The sequence below is a fragment of the Hippocampus comes genome, unplaced genomic scaffold (genome assembly GCF_001891065.2).
Source record: "Hippocampus comes isolate QL1 unplaced genomic scaffold, H_comes_QL1_v1.1 scaffold108, whole genome shotgun sequence".
NCBI classification, from domain to species: Eukaryota; Metazoa; Chordata; class Actinopteri; order Syngnathiformes; family Syngnathidae; genus Hippocampus; species Hippocampus comes.
In genome coordinates, this window is record NW_017805071.1 from 819,510 (window position 1) to 838,231 (window position 18,722).

At 40.2% G+C, this 18,722-nt stretch overlaps 1 protein-coding gene and 1 long non-coding RNA gene across 3 annotated transcripts; one reads left to right on the forward strand and one right to left on the reverse strand.

The window, feature by feature from the left end:
* Positions 1–3,355: 3,355 nt before the first annotated feature.
* Positions 3,356–16,976, forward strand: cnnm1 (cyclin and CBS domain divalent metal cation transport mediator 1). Its single transcript, XM_019864668.1, has 10 exons — positions 3,356–4,944; positions 9,641–9,784; positions 10,724–10,864; positions 11,154–11,323; positions 11,990–12,089; positions 13,310–13,452; positions 13,527–13,770; positions 14,592–14,696; positions 15,471–15,572; positions 16,781–16,976. Exons 1-10 carry the CDS (start codon positions 3,543–3,545, stop codon positions 16,858–16,860), a joined length of 2,631 nt encoding a protein of 876 aa, XP_019720227.1. The 5' UTR covers positions 3,356–3,542; the 3' UTR covers positions 16,861–16,976.
* LOC109512723 (uncharacterized) lies at positions 13,646–17,024 on the reverse strand. Of its 2 annotated transcripts, none has more exons than XR_002167585.1 (4): positions 16,968–17,024; positions 15,451–15,559; positions 14,553–14,655; positions 13,646–13,738 (listed from the first exon to the last, which is right to left on the reverse strand). It is a non-coding gene; the product is annotated as an uncharacterized LOC109512723 (long non-coding RNA). The 2 variants fall into 2 exon arrangements; XR_002167584.1 differs by having other exon boundaries at positions 13,673–13,745.
* Positions 17,025–18,722: the final 1,698 nt, after the last annotated feature.

The following is an 18,722-nucleotide window of genomic DNA, read 5'->3' on the forward strand; positions in this document are numbered from 1 at the left end:
ATAGATAGATAGATAGATAGATAGATGGATAGATGGATAGATGGATAGATAGATAGATAGATAGATAGGAGAGCCCACATTTACTACTTGGTAGTTTTATCGCACTTTTGGGTTAGGCTGCGCAAGATACCCTTCTTGTACTTTTTGTAAAAATTACATGTTAATGTATTTTTTTTTACATTTTTTTGTGCTTTTGTTTACTGTACTTTCATCATCATTATTGTAATTGTACATGGTGTGTTTTACGGATGTAATTGAATACATTGACCAAGGAATAATTATACACACGTGCAGCATTGCAAAAACAGCAAAGCACTATATTTACATACTTGCTTATGTTACAGCTATTGAAATGCAGTTGTCGCATTCTTTTTTTCAAATGATTAAACTAAATCTAAGGTCGACCTCAAGTCAAAACTCAAGTAGCCCATATCCTACATGTTGCATGTATTGTATAGTGCCTTTGACCCAAATACATTCCAAAAACTCATGAGTATATAATTTTAATGCTTGATAAATAAACTTCTCGTTTGTTTGTTTAGTTTTTTTTTTTTATAAACAGAATAATTATATTTCACGGTCTATGGTATCATGAAATATTGGCGTTTCTTTGAAAGTTTAATGAATGAGTCTTTTTTTTAAATTTATGTCCCTGCACAACATATGAACTTGAATCGACTTGCGAGTGCTCAGCCTGTGCTCTCTGAGTGCCGAAAAAGTGACACGCTCATAAATATGAGGACTGGAGCATTCACGGGGGAGCACAGACAAGCGTCTGTCTCCACGGGCACTCAGCGCTGCTTTTGGGGTCATGCACGCACGCAGGTCTCACGAGCGCCAAACTGCATGAGAAACATAACAGGCCGAGTAATAAAAATAAAACAAAAAAAAAAAAAAAACCCGATAACTTTCCAAGTTGTGACACGAAAGCTCAAAAGCTTTCATCATTGAGGTCTGAGTTTTCGCGCAGTAACTAACTTCTTTTAAAAGGGGGAAAAAAAAATCACTATTGATTGTTTAAGTCTTCACAATTTGCACCTTAACTGAAATACGTCATTTACAAGTTTACCCATGGCGTGATCTGGTTTCCCGAGTATTACGCTCAATCTTTGACTACTTCATGAATAGATAAATAACCTAAACCAAAAATTTGTAACGAGATGAAGACGAGGATTTATTTTACTTTGAAGGACGTTCTCCTCATTACCAAGGCTGTAAATACCAGCAGCATGTTGTTATTTTAAAAAACCGGTGTGAACTTTTGAGTGTTTTTTTTTTGTACCTCTACAACAATATTCGTACAAACGGCGCCCATACAAACCTCTGTGTTCGTTTTATGCGTTGCAGTGACAATTATACAAAACGTGCACCGAAGATGTTTTTTTACATGCGGTGCAAAATAATTACCGTAATGACTTTGCGTCATCCAAAGACATCTGTTGAACTTCAAAGCATAAGTTAAACATCAGGTTACTACTACTTTCATCGAATAAAAATTTTATCAAACGGGAACAACAAAAAAACAAATGGGCTACTTGATTTTAGTTTTTTTAGACGCGGATACACGAGATACAATAAGAATGGAATAAACGTTGAGATTTTTTTTTTAATACACATACTTCAAGACGATTCCATTCTTTTTGTTTTGTGCATGCACAATATTACAATATGCCTTGTCACACATTCGCATTCATATTCCAAGCGGTGGTTTTTAAAAGTCACCAAATTGTCGTTTCAGTATTTGTGTCTGTGCGTGTGTGTGTTTATCCCAAATTAGTGACTCATTCCTGGTCTGAACATTAGGTATAGCAGCCAAATCGGATTCACTAAAGCTATAACCACAGGTGGAGATGGACGTTGGTTTCTACCACGCTAAAAAGTTGTAAGAATAATAATAAGAAGAAGAAGACGAAGAAGAACCGGACCGGGTTTCCGTTGGTTTCTGCCACGCTAAAAAGTTGTAATAATAATAAGAAGAAGAAGAAGAAGACGAAGAAGAACCGGACCGGGTTTATTTGGATTTAGTTTATTTCGCCTAACGAGTGTAAAAACCCTTAAATATCCAATAAAACGCTTATACAAAAAAAATGTTTTTGTTTGTATGTAATTTAACCATAATGAAAATAACAAATACTTCTTTCAATCCGAACAAAATGCGTAAAATACGTTTGTGAAGCAAATCAGTGAAAAACGATGTTATTTAATAAAAAAAAAAATGTAATGTACATTTTCTATCGGTTTAAGATGTGTGTGATTACATTCGCCTGTATAGAGGGTACACGAAAACATAATACGGGAAAAATCTCTTGAATTTTAATTTCATTGTTGTTATTGAAAACAGTTGTCTTTTTGTCTTCGCCTTGGTTTGTGCTTTTACAAAACTTTCCATGTCATTTTCTAGTTTTGATGTTCAATCTTGGAATTTTGAAATAAATACGAAAAACGGTATTTAAACTGTATTAAAAAGGGGAAAAATGTCATTGTTTTGTGAGTAATTTAATTCGTTCAAGTATATGTAAAAATGATTAAAATGTGGAATTAAGCCTGTATAGAGGGTACATGAAAACATAATACGGGAAAAATCTATTGAATTTTAATTTCATTGTTATTATTGAAAACAGTTGTCTTTTTGTCCTCGCCTTGGTTTGTGCTTTTACAAAACTTTCCATATCATTTTCTAGTTTTGATGTTCAATCTTGGAATTTTGAAATGAATACGAAAAACGGTATTTAAACTGTATTTAAAAAAAGGAAAAAACGTCATTGTTTTGTGAGTAATTTAATTCGCTCAAGTATATGTAAAAATGATTAAAATGTGGAATTAAAAAAAGTTTTGAACTGCAAAAGTTTCATTTGAGTGTAATTTCTTTCATCAATACAGTAGAGATGAAACACAAATAACTATCAAAAATACAGTTATGGTCTTATTGTATTTTGATCAAATCTCTTCAGTAAAGTAAGTAGCAAAGACGAAGGGGAGTGATGATTTCATTATGTTTTTTTTTAACGTTAAAGATGATGGTTGGATTTAAAGTGCTAAAGTACGAAGGCACTTTCCCCTCACTTGTACTGAAGCACTTGTACTTATTCTCAATAGCGTGTACTTGCACTGAAGTACTTCCTCCTTTACTGATACTTAAGAACGTCAGTCATGGCACTTGGCAAGAACTTGCTCCTTTGGCTTTGTTTGAAATAAGTGACAATGCTACCATCTAACGGTTAATTTGAGCACTACACGTAGATGATATCGTTTTATCGATTTTTTTGCAATTGGATACGTTGTTGTTGTTGTTGTTGTTATTACGATTGTATTTTATATTACTGGTGTTATTAATGATGGCGTGGATTTTGTGTCATGCCTCCCGTTTCTATTTTTAGCAAGTGGCAGAAAGCGAAGGAGACGTCACGCGGGGTGTCATGTATATTTAAAAGCTGCGGTGCGTGTTCAAAGTGTGACATACCGGCGGCTGAGTTCCACGGATATGCGGCTCCGTCTGCAAACCACGTGACCCTGCCAGCTCCCCCACACGTCCTTCGTTCAGCATGATGGCTGCGGATGCTGCTCCCTGCCGCATCCTGCATCCTCTCCTCCTTTTCATCTTCTTTTTCTTCTTCCTCTCGAGGCTTGCAGCTCCCGCCGCGGCTCTGCTCGGCGTCCGGCCCGAGGACACCCAAAGCGGAGAGCTGTCCGTGCAGAACGGTGTCCTGAGAGCCACGGAGGGGACTCGCTTCGTGTTGAGGGTTTACTACACGGAGCATCCGCGCGTGAACCGGAGCGGGGCGGCTGAAGCGGCTGCAGCTGCGCCGTGGATCGCCTTTATCGAAGAACCGGACCGGGATGCGGCTCGCTCCAGGGGGAACCCGTGCGAGGAGGAGAGCGCCCGGACTTCTGACATTGAGCTGCTGGGTTCGTTCAAATCCGCCTCCAGCCACAACTCGGTGCTCGTTGAGCTCCTCGCCAAGCACTTGCGCCGAGGCGAGGCGGTCAAGTATTACTCCATGTGCGCCTTCGACGGCGTCAAATGGGAGCACTTCGACACGAGAGACTTTTGGTTGGCGGTGGTGGAGAGACCCGCCGAGGCGGACGCGTGGCTGCAAGCCGGCGTGTCCGTGCTGCTCTTGGGGCTCTCGGCACTGTGCAGCGGGCTCAACATCAGCATGCTGGCGTTGGATCCCGTGGAGCTGCGGGTGCTGCAGAACAGCGGCACCCAGAAAGAGCAGAAGTACGCACGGAAGATCGAGTCTGTGCGCAAACACGGCAACTACATCCTATGCACCGTGGTGCTGGGTAACGTCCTCACCAACACTTGCTTCGTGGTGTGGATGTGTCAGATTTTAGGAATGACTGCGCTTTCCACCGCATCCTGCACTTTGGGGATTTTCTTCATCGGGGAGATATTGCCTCATTCGGTGGCGTCCCGGCACAGCCTCGCCATCGCGTCCAAGACTCTGTGCGCCACCCGGCTCCTCATGCTCCTCTTCCTGCCCATCGCCTATCCGGTGTCCAAGATCCTGGACTTTCTGCTCCACCAGGAGATCTCCAGCTTCTACACACGAGAGAAGCTGGTGGCCATGCTGCGCGTCACCGACCCGTACCACGACCTGGTCAAGGAAGAGCTCAACATTATCCAAGGGGCTCTGGAGCTGAGGACCAAGACGGTCGAGGACGTGCTCACCCCTCTGTCCGACTGCTACATGCTGTCTTCGGACGCCGCGCTGGACTTCGGCACCATGTCTGACGTGATGCAGAGCGGCTTCACCAGGATCCCCGTGTACGAGAACGAGCGGTCCAACATTGTGGACATCCTGTTCGTAAAGGACCTGGCCTTCGTGGACCCCGATGACTGCACTCCGCTCAAGACCATCACGGAGTTCTACAAGCGCCCCATGCATTGCGTGTTCAACGATACCAAGCTGGACGTGATGCTGGAGGAATTCAAACGAGGTAATTGAACACTGGGGTGAATCCTGCTCCTCTTGGATCAATCCCAGGCCGCCAGACTATTAGGAAAGCGGTGCTGCTGGCTTTTAAGGCACCATATGCTCGGCTTCCCATTCTGGACCTCTCACCACCTATGGTGTGAGGGGCCTTTGAAGTGCGTGCGTGTAGTTAAAAACACACCGAAAAGTGAGAGAAGGGCCGTGTTAAGCTCACAGTAGGCCGTGGCCACGTAGAGCCTTTCATCCCGATGGAGAGGGCCAGATGTGAAATGTGAAACAGTGTCAAACCGAGGGGGTTCAAGCAGGGGTTACAGAGCCTACAAACATGACGGCACAGGGCTTTTCTGTTGGCATTTATCAATCTAAGACAAACAAACAAAATAATTGCCCCTTGCATTGTGGCTTATCTTGGCATCTATAGGCATTCTCTCTGTAAGTGAGAAGTTCATGTTTGTCATACCACCCATAGTCAGGGTTTCAATGAAATAAAATGCACTTATATCCAGAACCTTGCTCAACACATGAATAATACAAGCAGGATCAACAATTCTGCTTAGCTAAATTTACTTGATAATGTCATTTTATTTGCCGTTGATTGGTCCAGATTGCTGTCGAAATTGTGGGTCGGTTTCTTGGGGTGAAATGGAGGAAAATAATAATTAAATAGCATCGCATCAGCCCCAAAAGATCCTGGCCCACCGGGTATTCTGCTCTATGATAGATGGGCAGTCCAGCCCTGGGTGCATCTTTACATACATTTTTTTATACTCAGCTCTTGTCCTAATTGGGGTAACGGGTGAGTGGCATCTATCCCAGCTGACTGAGGGTGTGAGGCAAAGTTGACCATCCATTGGTTATGAGTCAATCACAGGGCATACATAGACAATAAAATATTCACACTCATATTCATAAAATAACTCAAACTAAAATTGGAAAAACATTTTCAGTTATGAAATAAACATGAAAATACTTTCAACAAAACTAACTGTAACTAGATCACACAAAAATAAACAAATTAAAATTAACCATAGCAAAAATGTCCTTCATGTTTGTCTTCGTCAGTTACCATCATACAGGAGCTTTTGTGATTCATTGTAAATGTGTTTATTTTGGTATTGTTGTACATCCGTATAGTAGAGGGACGCTTTGTTTGAGAATTGTAATTTGCCTTACTTTATGACACACTACCAAAATACAATGATTTGCAAATCATGTTCAACCTCTATATTTCATATATAATTCAGCAAGACAATGACGAACCGCATTCTGCATCTGCTACAACAGCGTGGCTTCGTAGGAAAAGTGTGTGGGTATTAGACTGGCCTGCCTGCAGTCCAGACCTGTCTCCCAATGGAAATGTGTGGCATATTATGAAGTGTAAAATATAACAATGGAGACCCTCTGGAATCTTGAACAGCTGAAGCTTTAAATCAAGCAGGAATGGGAAAGAAATCCACCTACAAAGCTTCAACACTTTGTGTCCTCGGTTCCCAAACGTTGAATGAATGTTGTTAAAGGTGATGCAACGCAGTGGTAAACATGACTCTGTCCCAGCTTTTTGGGAACGCGTCGCAGCCATAGAATCTCACGAGCAAAGCCTGCCTGCACATGAACACCCAATGGACGATTCATTTCAGTACGACACAAAATGTAAGAAAAGTGAAGAAAATTACAGTTCAAGAAGAAAGACGAAGAGGAAAAAAAAAAGATTTGCAGCAACCACATGAGTATTTCATATTGATTTGGTAACAAGAAGTTAAAAATAACTTGGGCATTAGGTGGACAAAAAGTGTGCTTTTATGGACACATAAATCAGGTGCCAGTGAACGCTTCAGCTTACTGATTATTATGTGAAGGGAGACATGTTGACTTTGGAGAGAGGATCATAAATGAAATTGTCACTGACAGGTCAGGAGGTCCATTGCTTCATCCTGCTCAGGATTATGACGGATAGCTTTTGGTCTGTTGACCCGCCGACTCTCGGGTCTGACGATGAGGAGCTTTTTTTTTTTTTTTTTTGCCCCATCCTGCACTCCGCAGGCGGTTGCCATTCAACCCGCAGAGCAATCATAAAAAATTCAACCCTAACCTTTTTCCTTTCCCGTCTGGCGGCTTCCTTCATACATTGATGAATTAAATGCTCCCACTGCACAGGCAGAACCTGCTGCAGGAACGTCACACTGGGATTACTGGGGTCGGTCTTACTGTGGAAATGAGGGGGAAATGTCACAACTCTAAAGCAAAACCTGCCTGCATGTGAAAACCCAATGGACGATTCATTAGGTCCCTCTGAGCAATGGCATGATATCTGATAGAGGAGGTGTATTAAGAAATCTGCCTTGACAAACAAATCCTCACTTTTGAATGATAGGTGGATAGATAATACATTTTGTCATAATATATTAAATATACCATTTATAATTTTGTATTTTGGATGAATGGGTGGCTTTTATAAATACTTTGTAAGACACTCTGAAGTTGTTTGTCATGTCTGTTGTATGTTTATACATTTATATGGCAAATTTGAGGAAGCAGAATTAAATAACCAAGATATGAGCAATGTGACCAGAAAAAAATAAATACCAAGCAAACACGAAAATAAGAATGGTGTGAAATTATGAGCTAAATAACAATATAATTTAATTGCCAGATCTTTGGCAGAGCTCTTCCACTTAGCTGTACCTAATGTTATGGCTGCTGAGGAAAGGGCCGTCGGCCAAAATGCTGTACTAGCAAAAAAAAAAAACCAAAAAAAACAACAAACATCAAAAGCACAAAAACAATGCATCAAATTCAACCATCCTGGTTCTTATAATCTATAGATGTAATGTAGAAATTATATCACCTGCGACAGTGAACGTAATGTGATGTTCACACAACAATACATCATGGGAGGAGAGCCCTGAAACTGGTGGAGCAGAACAATTTGCAAAAGAGACATTCACATTAGACCCGCTTTCACTCGGGGCGTGCGTGTGTATGCTTGTGTGTGTGTGCGTGTGTGTGTGTGTGTGTGTGTGTGTGAGTGTGTTGTTCTGCAAGGGTATTATGTAATGTACAAGTGACGTAATGCAGTGTCCGGGCACATCAGCGGCTCTGAGGGCATATCCACGCCTGACTCACCTTAGCCACTTAGACAGGCTGACATCATCACCTTAGGCAAATTCATATCAACTTTAAGCAGTCTGTCAATCAGCATGTTTTATTACTTGCATGCTTTATTATTATGACGTTATCAGCTTTTAAATGCGTGTTTTGCAGCTGTTGTTCCGAGTTTCAATTTGTCTTGAGAATTGCACGGCGGGACTATCCAAATGTTCTTGTGGGTTGTTTATAGTTCACGGGCCATAGGTTGCCCACCCCTGCTCAAGGGGATTAAAAGGTTTGATCCTTCACCAGTGATCGCTCTAAATCTCATGAACTGGCTCAGTGGAGGATAGATATGTGTCTGTGTCTCTGCTGGCAAACGGTTAAATAACCTATTTGGATATCATGCAGCAAAAAAATAGATATATTTGTTGTGCAGCATGTTTTGACTCATGCGCACGCTCGATGCTTATAATGCTTGACTATCTTGACTTCATGGTGTCACATTGTGTTTGGGTGGTTTTAAACACAGAGGTGGCAGATGCAGCCAGCCCCAGACTGATTGTGTAATAATGCTTTACGTAAGGGCAGCCAAATCTTCCCCAAATGTCTCCAGGCTAATCCCTCAAATACTCCCCTCTTGTCTGTGCCACAGAAGTCATAAAGGAGTTGAAGCACTATCATAAGTAAGCTCGCATATGTGATACGGTTCCTGGCTTTTTAGCTGCATTCATGCTCATTTTCTTTTAGAATGCACATATCTAGTTGCAGATTTATTTCTAGGGTGTTGCATGACGACTTCTTATGAGAATTCAGCATAGTCAACAATTGTACAAACCTTTTCGGTGATAAATGGATTTAACTGAAACCTGGAGTTTGTATTTTGGAATGTTTTAGGTAAAAAAAAAAATAAAACAAACAAAAACTGAACAGTTAGGGCCAATGGTGTCCCAATTCTTTTCTCCAGCCTACTCTTAAGGTAGAGTTTATTTCTTACATCAGAACTTGTATGGCTGACAAGAATGTAAAACTGTTACTTAAAAATGTTCTGACAGTGACAGTTTGACCTGGAAATAAATGAATTGATAGTGATATTTGCCTTATTTCATTAAATAATAGGTGAAGCAATTATAACTGAATCCACTAATCCATCCATTTTATCTACTGCCAATTCATTGTGTACATTGAGAAAAGTAGTGGACATAAAATTCATCCCTGTGGCACCCCAAAAGATTGAACATCACCCTCTTTACCCTCACAACAACAACAATGACAATAATAAAAGAATGTATTTTTATTTTATTCATTAAAATATTTTCAAACATAAATAATGCAATTAAAAGGAGAATCAAATATTTCTATAATTAAAAAGAACTATGTTGCACAAATATTATCATTTATATTCTTTTTATAAAAATGTTTTTTTAACCTAAACTAAAATAACCTGGCTCATCATATTCATATCTACGTTTCTCGAAATAAATTGAAAAAGTAATCAATGTGACCCTTCAACCCCCCCCCCCACCCCCCACTACATTCTAATAAGAACAGGCCTGTACAGCTACCTAGTCTGAAAATATAGTGTCATTTTTTTTCTTTGGTGCTGAACGCAGGCAAATCCCACCTGGCTGTAGTGCAGCGGGTCAACAACGAAGGGGAGGGAGATCCTTTCTACGAGGTGATGGGCATCGTCACCCTGGAGGACGTCATCGAAGAGATCATCAAATCTGAGATCGTGGATGAGACGGATCTTTACAGTACGTAGATATGACAAATAAACGTCAGCTTTCTCTTACTTATCCGCAGTGCAAAATGGAAGAGAAGGATGAAGAATTAGTCCTACGTCCAACTTCACCAAAACAGGCTACTACCTGTCATCAGATAATCATCTGTTTTTGGACTAGGTGAAGCAGCATGTGGCAAAGGATTAAAAAGACATTCAAAGAACCAGCTAATAAGAGGCATATTCTATTGCCAATGTAACACAGACGTAACGATTCTAGAGCAGCCAATCAACGAACAGCAACGTGTAAAACTCCACCCTTACGCTAGCAATTACAAGAATACAAATCCGCAGATAGAGATTTCCCCCCTCCAAAAAACATTTGACGTGTCAAAGCTGAAAAGCTTTTCAGTTCGCAATATCAGTGATAAAAGGAGAGTGTAACAATAATTTCTTGTCGGCTCCAATTAAAAGATGTTTCCATTTTCTTTGAATAATTAATTACGTAATCACTCGCCTCATTAATCTATTGATCCAACGCTCTCACCCTTGTTCTTCACAGCTCACTACTTATACATAATGAAATAAGTGAAATCACCATAATCCATGAATAGAAACGCCACTCTCCCACGTGCTTTCTTAATATGTGCCACCACTTGGGTGGGGGAGAAAAATCTGTTTAATTGCACATGTAATGTGTGCACATTCCCTAATTATACATACAGTCAAGAAGCGCTTATGTCTCTATGGCACCAGCTGTCGATGGAGCAGTTACTATTCATCTGAGGGAATGTAGTACTGTATATTAAATACCTTCGCATCCGCAGAGAATGAGTCTATGTAGCGATCAGATATGAGCGCGGATAATCCAATGCAATGCGTGGCCGTAAAGAAACCCATGACTAAAACCTATTTAGTGTGTGTAAAAACAGTAAACGTGTTGAAATACCTGGCTTCGCTGTGTGTTTCTCAGCTGATAATCGGACGAAAAGGCGAGTATCGCACCACGAGAGGAAACAACAGGACTTTTCCATCTTCAAAGTGGCAGAAAATGAGCTGAATGTGAAGATCTCTCCCCAGTTGTTGCTGGCAACACATCGCTTCTTGGCTACTGGTAGGTCGCGTGACCATGTGGGGACCTGCAAGAATTGTGCATACACCCGAATGTCAACAGTCGCAAAGGGCATTAAATTCTGAATATGACTTTTATGTGTTGGTGTGGGGAGAGGACAGAGGGGAAAAAAACGACAACAATAATACAAACAATCACAAACTGTTGCGACTTTATATGCTTTGAGAATGGGACAAAGAGAAGAGAGAACCAAAAAAAATAAAAAAATGGTGTTTATTTCCCCCTCACCGTCCCATATTGCTGTGTGCGCGTTTGTGTCTCTGGCTATCAGAGGTGGAGCCGTTCAGGCCGTGTCACCTGTCAGAGAAGATCCTGCTCCGTCTTATTAAGCATCCCAGTGTGGTGCAAGAACTCAAGTTCAACCCCAAGAACAAACACGCTGCTCAGCACTACCTCTTCCAAAGGAACAAACCCGTCGACTACTTTGTCCTCATCCTGCAGGTAAACATGCTGAGTTCCGTCGAGGAAAAAAACAACTAAATAATTCAAACAAGTCCCAATTCGCGTTGTTGTTTTAATCACCTTTTTCACAACGGTCAATTCTGAACAAGTAACACGACCGCTGAGTAATAATTACATTGTTTCCCAACCTTAACTGACCCAATGCACATATCGTTATCCTCCTAAAATCGTGGCTTAGGTTATTTTTCTATTGTTTTCAGAAAACACAAATAAATTCTGATTATTTTTACAAATAATTTCATTTCAGAGGTAGAAATGAATGATCTGTTGAACTAAGGATGTAGCTAATTTTAGCAGAGGTGGCCAGCATCCTGAGGAGTATGTCCACTTCTATGCCTTTCTGTGACTCTTCCGGTCTCTCCCTTGCAATTTGCTGTTGACACTGCAACAGTGTTAATCAATTCTTTCCCGTCATCTTATCGTGGCAACATGTGAACAGCACGATGAGAAGGACTTTAAAGTGAATTAGAAAATATAATATTGAAATAAAGATCCGACACCTGAATTTTGCTGTTGAGCTTCTTTTTAAGGAATTTGTGCAAAAGGTATTGAAACACTGAAAATTGTGTCTACAAAAGTTTAGAGAACGTTATATTAAGTTCACCTTAAAAATTTATGGTGGTGACATGAGTGCTGGCGTTACAGGGACGGGTGGAAGTAGAAGTCGGAAAGGAGGCCCTCCGCTTTGAAAATGGAGCATTTTCCTACTACGGCATGCCAGCCCTCATACCGCCCCTGCCAATTGGTAAGTGCATCCACAATAATCAGTAGTAGTCAATATATGTCAACTGATGCATGATGGCGTTGACGGCAGCGACAAGGAGCAATGATCATCAGGGAACTAACTGACATCTAAATCCTCCCCAAATTAAGTGTGCGGCCGAGCAGCGGCTGTGGGAAGAAAGTAATTAAAAAGATGAGATTGAGAGAGAATTTCCCAGCGGACAACCTGACTGGGATTATGTGAGCTAAAACTGCCGAGCAAGCAGAAAAGGTTTTCAGTTCCTTTAATGTGCACTTTTGGTCTCCAAGTGTGTGTGGACATTTTTTGCATTTCAGTGTGGTAGGCTTAATCCAACTCCAAAAAAAAAAACTCATTTTAATATCTCTTAATCCTGAGATTAGGACATTGCAAAAATCCATAGTTCAGAAAAAAAACTCAATCAAGGCAAAACTTTTCTTTCGATCTGCTGTGGAAAGTAAAGTAGCACAGAAAGGGCTATGGTAGGTCAATGCAGTGGTGCCTTAAAATATGAGGATGACAAAACAAAAAATAGATATATTTTTGCTTGTGTTTTGCAATAAAAAAATATTATATTGTATTTAATAAAAATATAGAGTAACAAACTAAATGTAAAAAAATAAAACATTTGTGAATAATGATTAAATCCTGCAATTAAATTAAATGCATGGCTCCTTCTAGTGTGCCAGCCTTGGCCAAATAGGGACAATGTAATATAGTCATGCCCATGCAAACAAGGAAAAATAGTTTCACAACTACTGTTAGTCAGTCAGTAAATTGCTGAAATATTAGTCATTTTTTTGAGAGGATAAAGAATATATGCCTGTGAATATGCCTACATTATGTTTCTACATGTGTTGCTCCACCATTTGTTTTCAAATATTCATTGCTTAAAGGGGAAGTCAACTCAAAATATTTTCTAAACTGGATTCGATGGTATTTTCCAATTTATATTAGCATGAGCAGGTCATTTCTTTTGGTAGTTGTTTGGTTGTTTGATACACATGTATAAATCTCTTAGTTTTATGTTTAGGTTGACTGTAAATATAAACTGGAAGTGGCATTAAACGTCTTTTTTTTTAATTCTTCCCTAATATTATATATTATGATAGAACTTTTGTAAAAGAGGCTTGTGTTTTGGCCTTTGTACATTTTTTTAGTCGTTCCTTATTCTTGTGCAAATCTGCATGTTCCTACAGTGTTTTTCCTGATTTTCCATGCAGGTCATCGATACAACTCTCGCAGCAGTGGTCTGAACCAATCAGACTCGCTGCTGAGTGGCGGCAGTATTGGTCAGCTCTCTGCAGGAGGGCTCTACTTACCGGACTACTCGGTCCGACAGCTCACAGACCTGCAGATCATCAAGGTGACAAAGACAAACCACTACTCATTAAGCACGCGACATCTGAATTTTTCCCAAAATTGTGACCCTTCCCTCAGATAATCAGGACGCACTACCAGAACGCCCTGACGGCCACACGGATGGACAGCTCCCCCCAGACGCCGGACCCGGTGGACGCAGACGCGAAAGGGAGACAGTCTGTGGTAGAAGCTCGTTCTCACAGCATCGCCCTCCCCCTCACCAGCGCCCACACCCGCCTGGGACTGGCTCGGCTAGCTCAGCTCCATCCCCACGCGGGATTTCGCAACACCTGCAGGCTCAATGAGAGAAATCGTATCGTTCGTAAGTAATTATTGATTAGATATTTAACAATTTAGTTTTTCGTCATGTCATTTGTGTGTTTTAAACTTCCTTGGGTCAAGTGATGAAGGTCACCGCAAGTGAAGTTTGGATTTCCACCTCAAAAATAATTTGGTGTGCTTTTGCTAAATAATAATAACTTTTCTTTGTGTGATTTTATTATGTTCATGTTAAATAAATAAACTGTAAGTCAGTTATTCTGTCAGTCTATTCCATGACCCATTTTGAATGGTTTTGAATGAAAATGGTTTTGAAAAAGAAAAATAATCTAAAGATAACCCAAAAGCCGTGCAGTCCTTTCCCACTGCAAACTACATAAAATCCAAATAATAAACATGTTCCTAAATTTGATATCTCTTTGACGGTGTCAAGCAAAACAGATTTATTATCTTATGTAAGAACAGATTGGTTGATACGGCTCTTGTATTGGATCTAATGTTGTTGTGGCCAGTGTGTGTGTATATTTAGAAGGGCATCTCAAATCCCAGTTTAATTATCTTTCACAATATTACACCATAAGGTATTTACAGATAAAGCATCCGATGAAGTCAAAGACTCGTTATGACTCATCTCCCAAAACGCAACAAACGTGCTATGTGCAATCTGCTCTTTGTTTTTGTTTTTTTGTCAGGGCTTAAAGGATTTTCCACAAACCATCTGTATTCTACTGTGCGATAGATGTCTAATGTCTACTATGAGTCCTACGACTTGAAATCACATTGCAGCAACTAAAACCGCTCCCAGTTAAATCACAACTCATTTACCTTCAAGGCTACCGTTGACTGGCACCTTTCTTCACACAGGCAGCAAATCTGATGGCCAGCGGAGTCCCAATGACACCGTGTTCCTCCGTATGGATGAGATTCCCTACATCCAAGAGGATCGACCAGAAAATTATGGAGAAAATGGTCAGCATTGTCAAATATTATTTGATGTTTGAATAAATGTGTAGATAATTTCTGCACCAAGTAGTTCTTCAATCCAACATGTTCTTTGATTCATTTAGAACATCAAATCGGTGGTACAAGGAAGTCCTTCAACACTTTAAAAACAGACACTACAATGTGTTTTTTCAGCTGGGAGTTGGCCTTAGTCAAGGTGGACGGAATTATGAACAATATCAAATACCAGTCAGTGTAAGATCAAATCCTTCACAGGCTTCTGCTAGAGAGCAAAGAAAATGTCAGGAAAAGCCTACTAGAATAACTGAACTTTTTCACGTCTGTGCTGACTCTCATTTTGAAGTTTGAATGTTATTGGCCACATCCCCGGTTACAAGAGGGTGTGCACACACTTGTGCAACCACATTATTTCATTTGTTTAAAAAAATATATTTTTTTAAATTAAGTTGTATTTGCTGTTGATCATATTAATTAACATAGGTATTGTTGTAATTGTATTATAATGTATTGCAATTTCAGTAATACAATATATGGTTTTCTATTTATTTGTTGTAAAATTAGCATTAATTCATATTTGTTGGTGTTTGTTTCAATTAGTTTGATCTCAAATTTAAAAATTGAAAAATAAGAAAACAACTGCGTACAGCTGGTTCATATTTTTTGTGTACTAAAATAAAAGCATATTTGGGTATGAAGAAATATATACAGCATATAAAAACCCGAATGACTAGAAAATCTTTCAAAATTCAACCAACTCAACTTTTTTGTGTCTTCTTTCAGACGTGCCTACAGACTCTCAGCCATCCACCTCTCCTTACATCAGCTCTCGCTCTCTGTCCAGCTCCGAAGAGAACGTCGGGAAGAAGCTCCTGCGGAAATTGAGTGAGTGAGACAGCTGCCGTGAACACATCAAGCAATGCGTGCGTCTTCTCTAACTGCTTGTGTCAGACGTGGCAACTGTGCCTGGCGTAGCTTAGCAACAGATGATGGGTTACTGTGATGGTTTCTTACAGACTCTAAACTCCCTATTGGCTCCGGAATGACGTGATTCATTGATTTATTCTTTCATTTGGGTCAAGGGATATGTTGTCCGGTGTGATGTTTGAGTCAATGTGCAACGGGTTCATTTGCGGTCTGACTGTTTCACATGCAGGTTTTACTTCACATAGCTTTCCAGTCAGGCTGTTCCTTTGGTCAGACTACAAAAAAATACATTTCGCCCCCAGTGTGTTTGTAAAGTTTGGGTTAAAATTTCTAGAGGCATAATTCCAAAAGGTATGTTTGGTGCAAATGCAACACTGCTCATCACCAAAAACAAGACCTTAAAAACTATGAAGCTGGTGGCATTTGGGCTAAATCACAGCCACTTTTAAAATGCCGGCAGGTGAGTGGTGAGTCCCATTTAACATCAGCTTGGATGTGCTTAGTTAATTCTGAGCGCAGCCACATTTTTGATCGATTGATTCGGTTGATTGTTTTTTCTTTTATTGACTAAAGCTAATCCAATAAAAATCATCATTACAGAATTTTACAGGAAAACAAAGCCAACCGAAAAGGCATAGGGTGAAGTTGCAGCTTATCAGTCCTACTCCCCCCCCCCCTTTTTTTTTTTTTACAAATCGAATGTACTTCAACAACAACAAGTAATCTATTCCTTGTTACAGGAGCGTGTGCTCACTTGTGCAACCACATTATCTCAGTTGTTGTTTTTTTAAATTCCCCAAATAAAATATATATTTTTTAATTTCAACTAAATTTGACAGGTCAGATTAGAAAGGGGACTAAAATTTTGAACTGATTTATTTTAGTCTAACATTTTTGTACTTGAACAGGGATGTGTCTACTTTTTATATGTGTGTCACAGAAAAAGGAAAAGAAAAAGCAAAATAAGCACAAAGTTTATCCTTTGAGGTCTTGTGAGTGAGTTTGTCAAATTTTAAATGCATTTAATCACAGATGTTCCTCTGGATTTTCTTTTGGTTTATAGTTCCAATATATTGAAACTAACGTGAAGGAAAAAAAAAAAAGACTTATCCCATTGGGATTCTTTTGTGTGCCACTAAATGCCAACAGGTTGTCCTTGTTTCCAGGTAACAAAAGGAGGAAAAAGTCACGGGATGGAGAAAGGAGCTTGGAGGAAGGTCTGGAGCAGCCTCCAGTGACAAGCTAGCACACCTCTTTATTTATTTTGACCTTTCTCGTCCAAGCGTCACATAGACTCCCTCGATGCCCCTGCACCTTCCTCCAGAGGCCATTATCATCATGTTCTATAGTTACCGGTGCTCTCAGGTCTTCACGGATACTCTGTCCTCAAACTGCCTCCCTTCACACCTTCTGTGATTGAGACAAAAAGGGAACAACACATGAGGGGGGGTAATAAATGGAAGTGGAGTTGAAAATTCCCAATAGCAATACATTGGCTTAATCGGCCTTATGCGGTGGTTCAATTCCCCTACTGGGAAGTAAAGCCTCTGATACGCCTTTCACAGTAAGCTGGTGCCAGTGCTGGTTGGGTACATGTGTTTGTGCCAGAGTTTGCTGATTTAAAATGGCCACTCGGGACCTGTAGTCGCCCACGTCATTGAAGCCTTGCTGCCAGTTTTGCAGCTCCAATGAGTACTTTTGCAGTGATGCGAAAAAACTGGAATCAAGGCAACCGGACTCTTGTTTGTTGATGTTTCACCTTGAATCTAAAAGGTGTCTTCAGTTCTAAATTGCAGTTGTTGTTGTTGTTGCTGTGCATGGCTGGTGACAACCGTCCAAGAAACCAACCGGTTGCTCTCCTGCCAAGCGGCAACACAGAATTTGGACATTGTTGTCCTCAAAGAAATGTTGTTGTAGCATTTGTTTGTGTGAAAACTGCTTAGTGTCTCCCATATAGAGGTCACTGCACTCCTCACGATACGGCGCCGCATAAAAAACATTGTTGAGTTTGCTTCTCAGGATTTTGCCCTTAGAGTGTGAACCAGCTTTTTATCTGAGGGTAATAGTGGATTTGAAATGCACTGGTATGTTATGTGATATGGAGAACATCATTCTGAGTCTCTTTTCTCGGTCCTCAAAGGTTCTGATAACCCCTAGCACAGGCACCATCCCAGTGTGATAGATGTAGAAGTCATTTAAGCCACGAAGTGTCAACGATACGTCATTCATCTCAATCAAAGCCAATTCTTGTGACAATTTAGCAGGATAATGCACTACAACATGATGCATTTTTAGTAGAAAAATGACAATAATTGGGCGTGTCTCTATGTGACATATCTAAAACAGTATTATTGTATTTTTGGGGGGCGGGGGGTGGTAACCACTAACTTTAAATACCAGCCATCCTCCCATTTTCTATCGCAGGTGAGCTTGAGCATGACTGGTTGAGGGACAGTGCAACATTCTGGGTTGGACAAAATAATGACATTCAAAACATTTTTCAGTTCCCCCAAAAATCCAGTTCGTGCATATTATAAATTATATTCACTTTTTGTATGATTTCCTGCTAAATTGTCATGAGAACATACTTACCATCAGCAAAGGGGAACGTATCATAATTCGTTTCGTATTGTGAGGCAGTTTGCAACTGGAATTGTTTGCCAAACTCGCGTTGCAAGGGCGCCATCTACTGCCAACACACAAAGAAGAACAAGAAAAAAAGTAACTACTTGTACAGATGAGAGCACAATTTTTACAGCTGATTGAAAAAAAAAAACAAGAGCCATAATCTTCTGAACTTGAACGACTACTAATTGTAATTCCCGCAGACTTAAGAGGGGCTTGCACAATTTTCAAAAGGTGACACTTTCTTACCTATTTTTTTTTATATGTATGAGATAACCAAATAGGATATGAACAATAGCAATATGTACAGTCGATGGATTTTATTTAGCATCAGATAGTACGTCTACAAATAATTCTGTCATTGCATGTTTTCAGCAAACAGCATTTTCTGTCCTTGGGTAGCTTTAGGGACTATCACATGAACTGATTACGGATGTGATGCCATAATAATAATCGTGCAATAAGACAATTCTGTGCTACTTG

Bases quoted from the DNA above. Each gene is read 5' to 3' on its own strand.
- cnnm1 (XM_019864668.1), top strand. From the start codon at position 3,543: ATGATGGCTGCGGATGCTGCTCCCTGCCGCATCCTGCATCCTCTCCTC. The intron at 10,865-11,153 runs GTAGGTCGCGTG...TCTGGCTATCAG, and splicing joins ACATCGCTTCTTGGCTACTG to AGGTGGAGCCGTTCAGGCCG. The intron at 12,090-13,309 runs GTAAGTGCATCC...TTTTCCATGCAG, and splicing joins CATACCGCCCCTGCCAATTG to GTCATCGATACAACTCTCGC.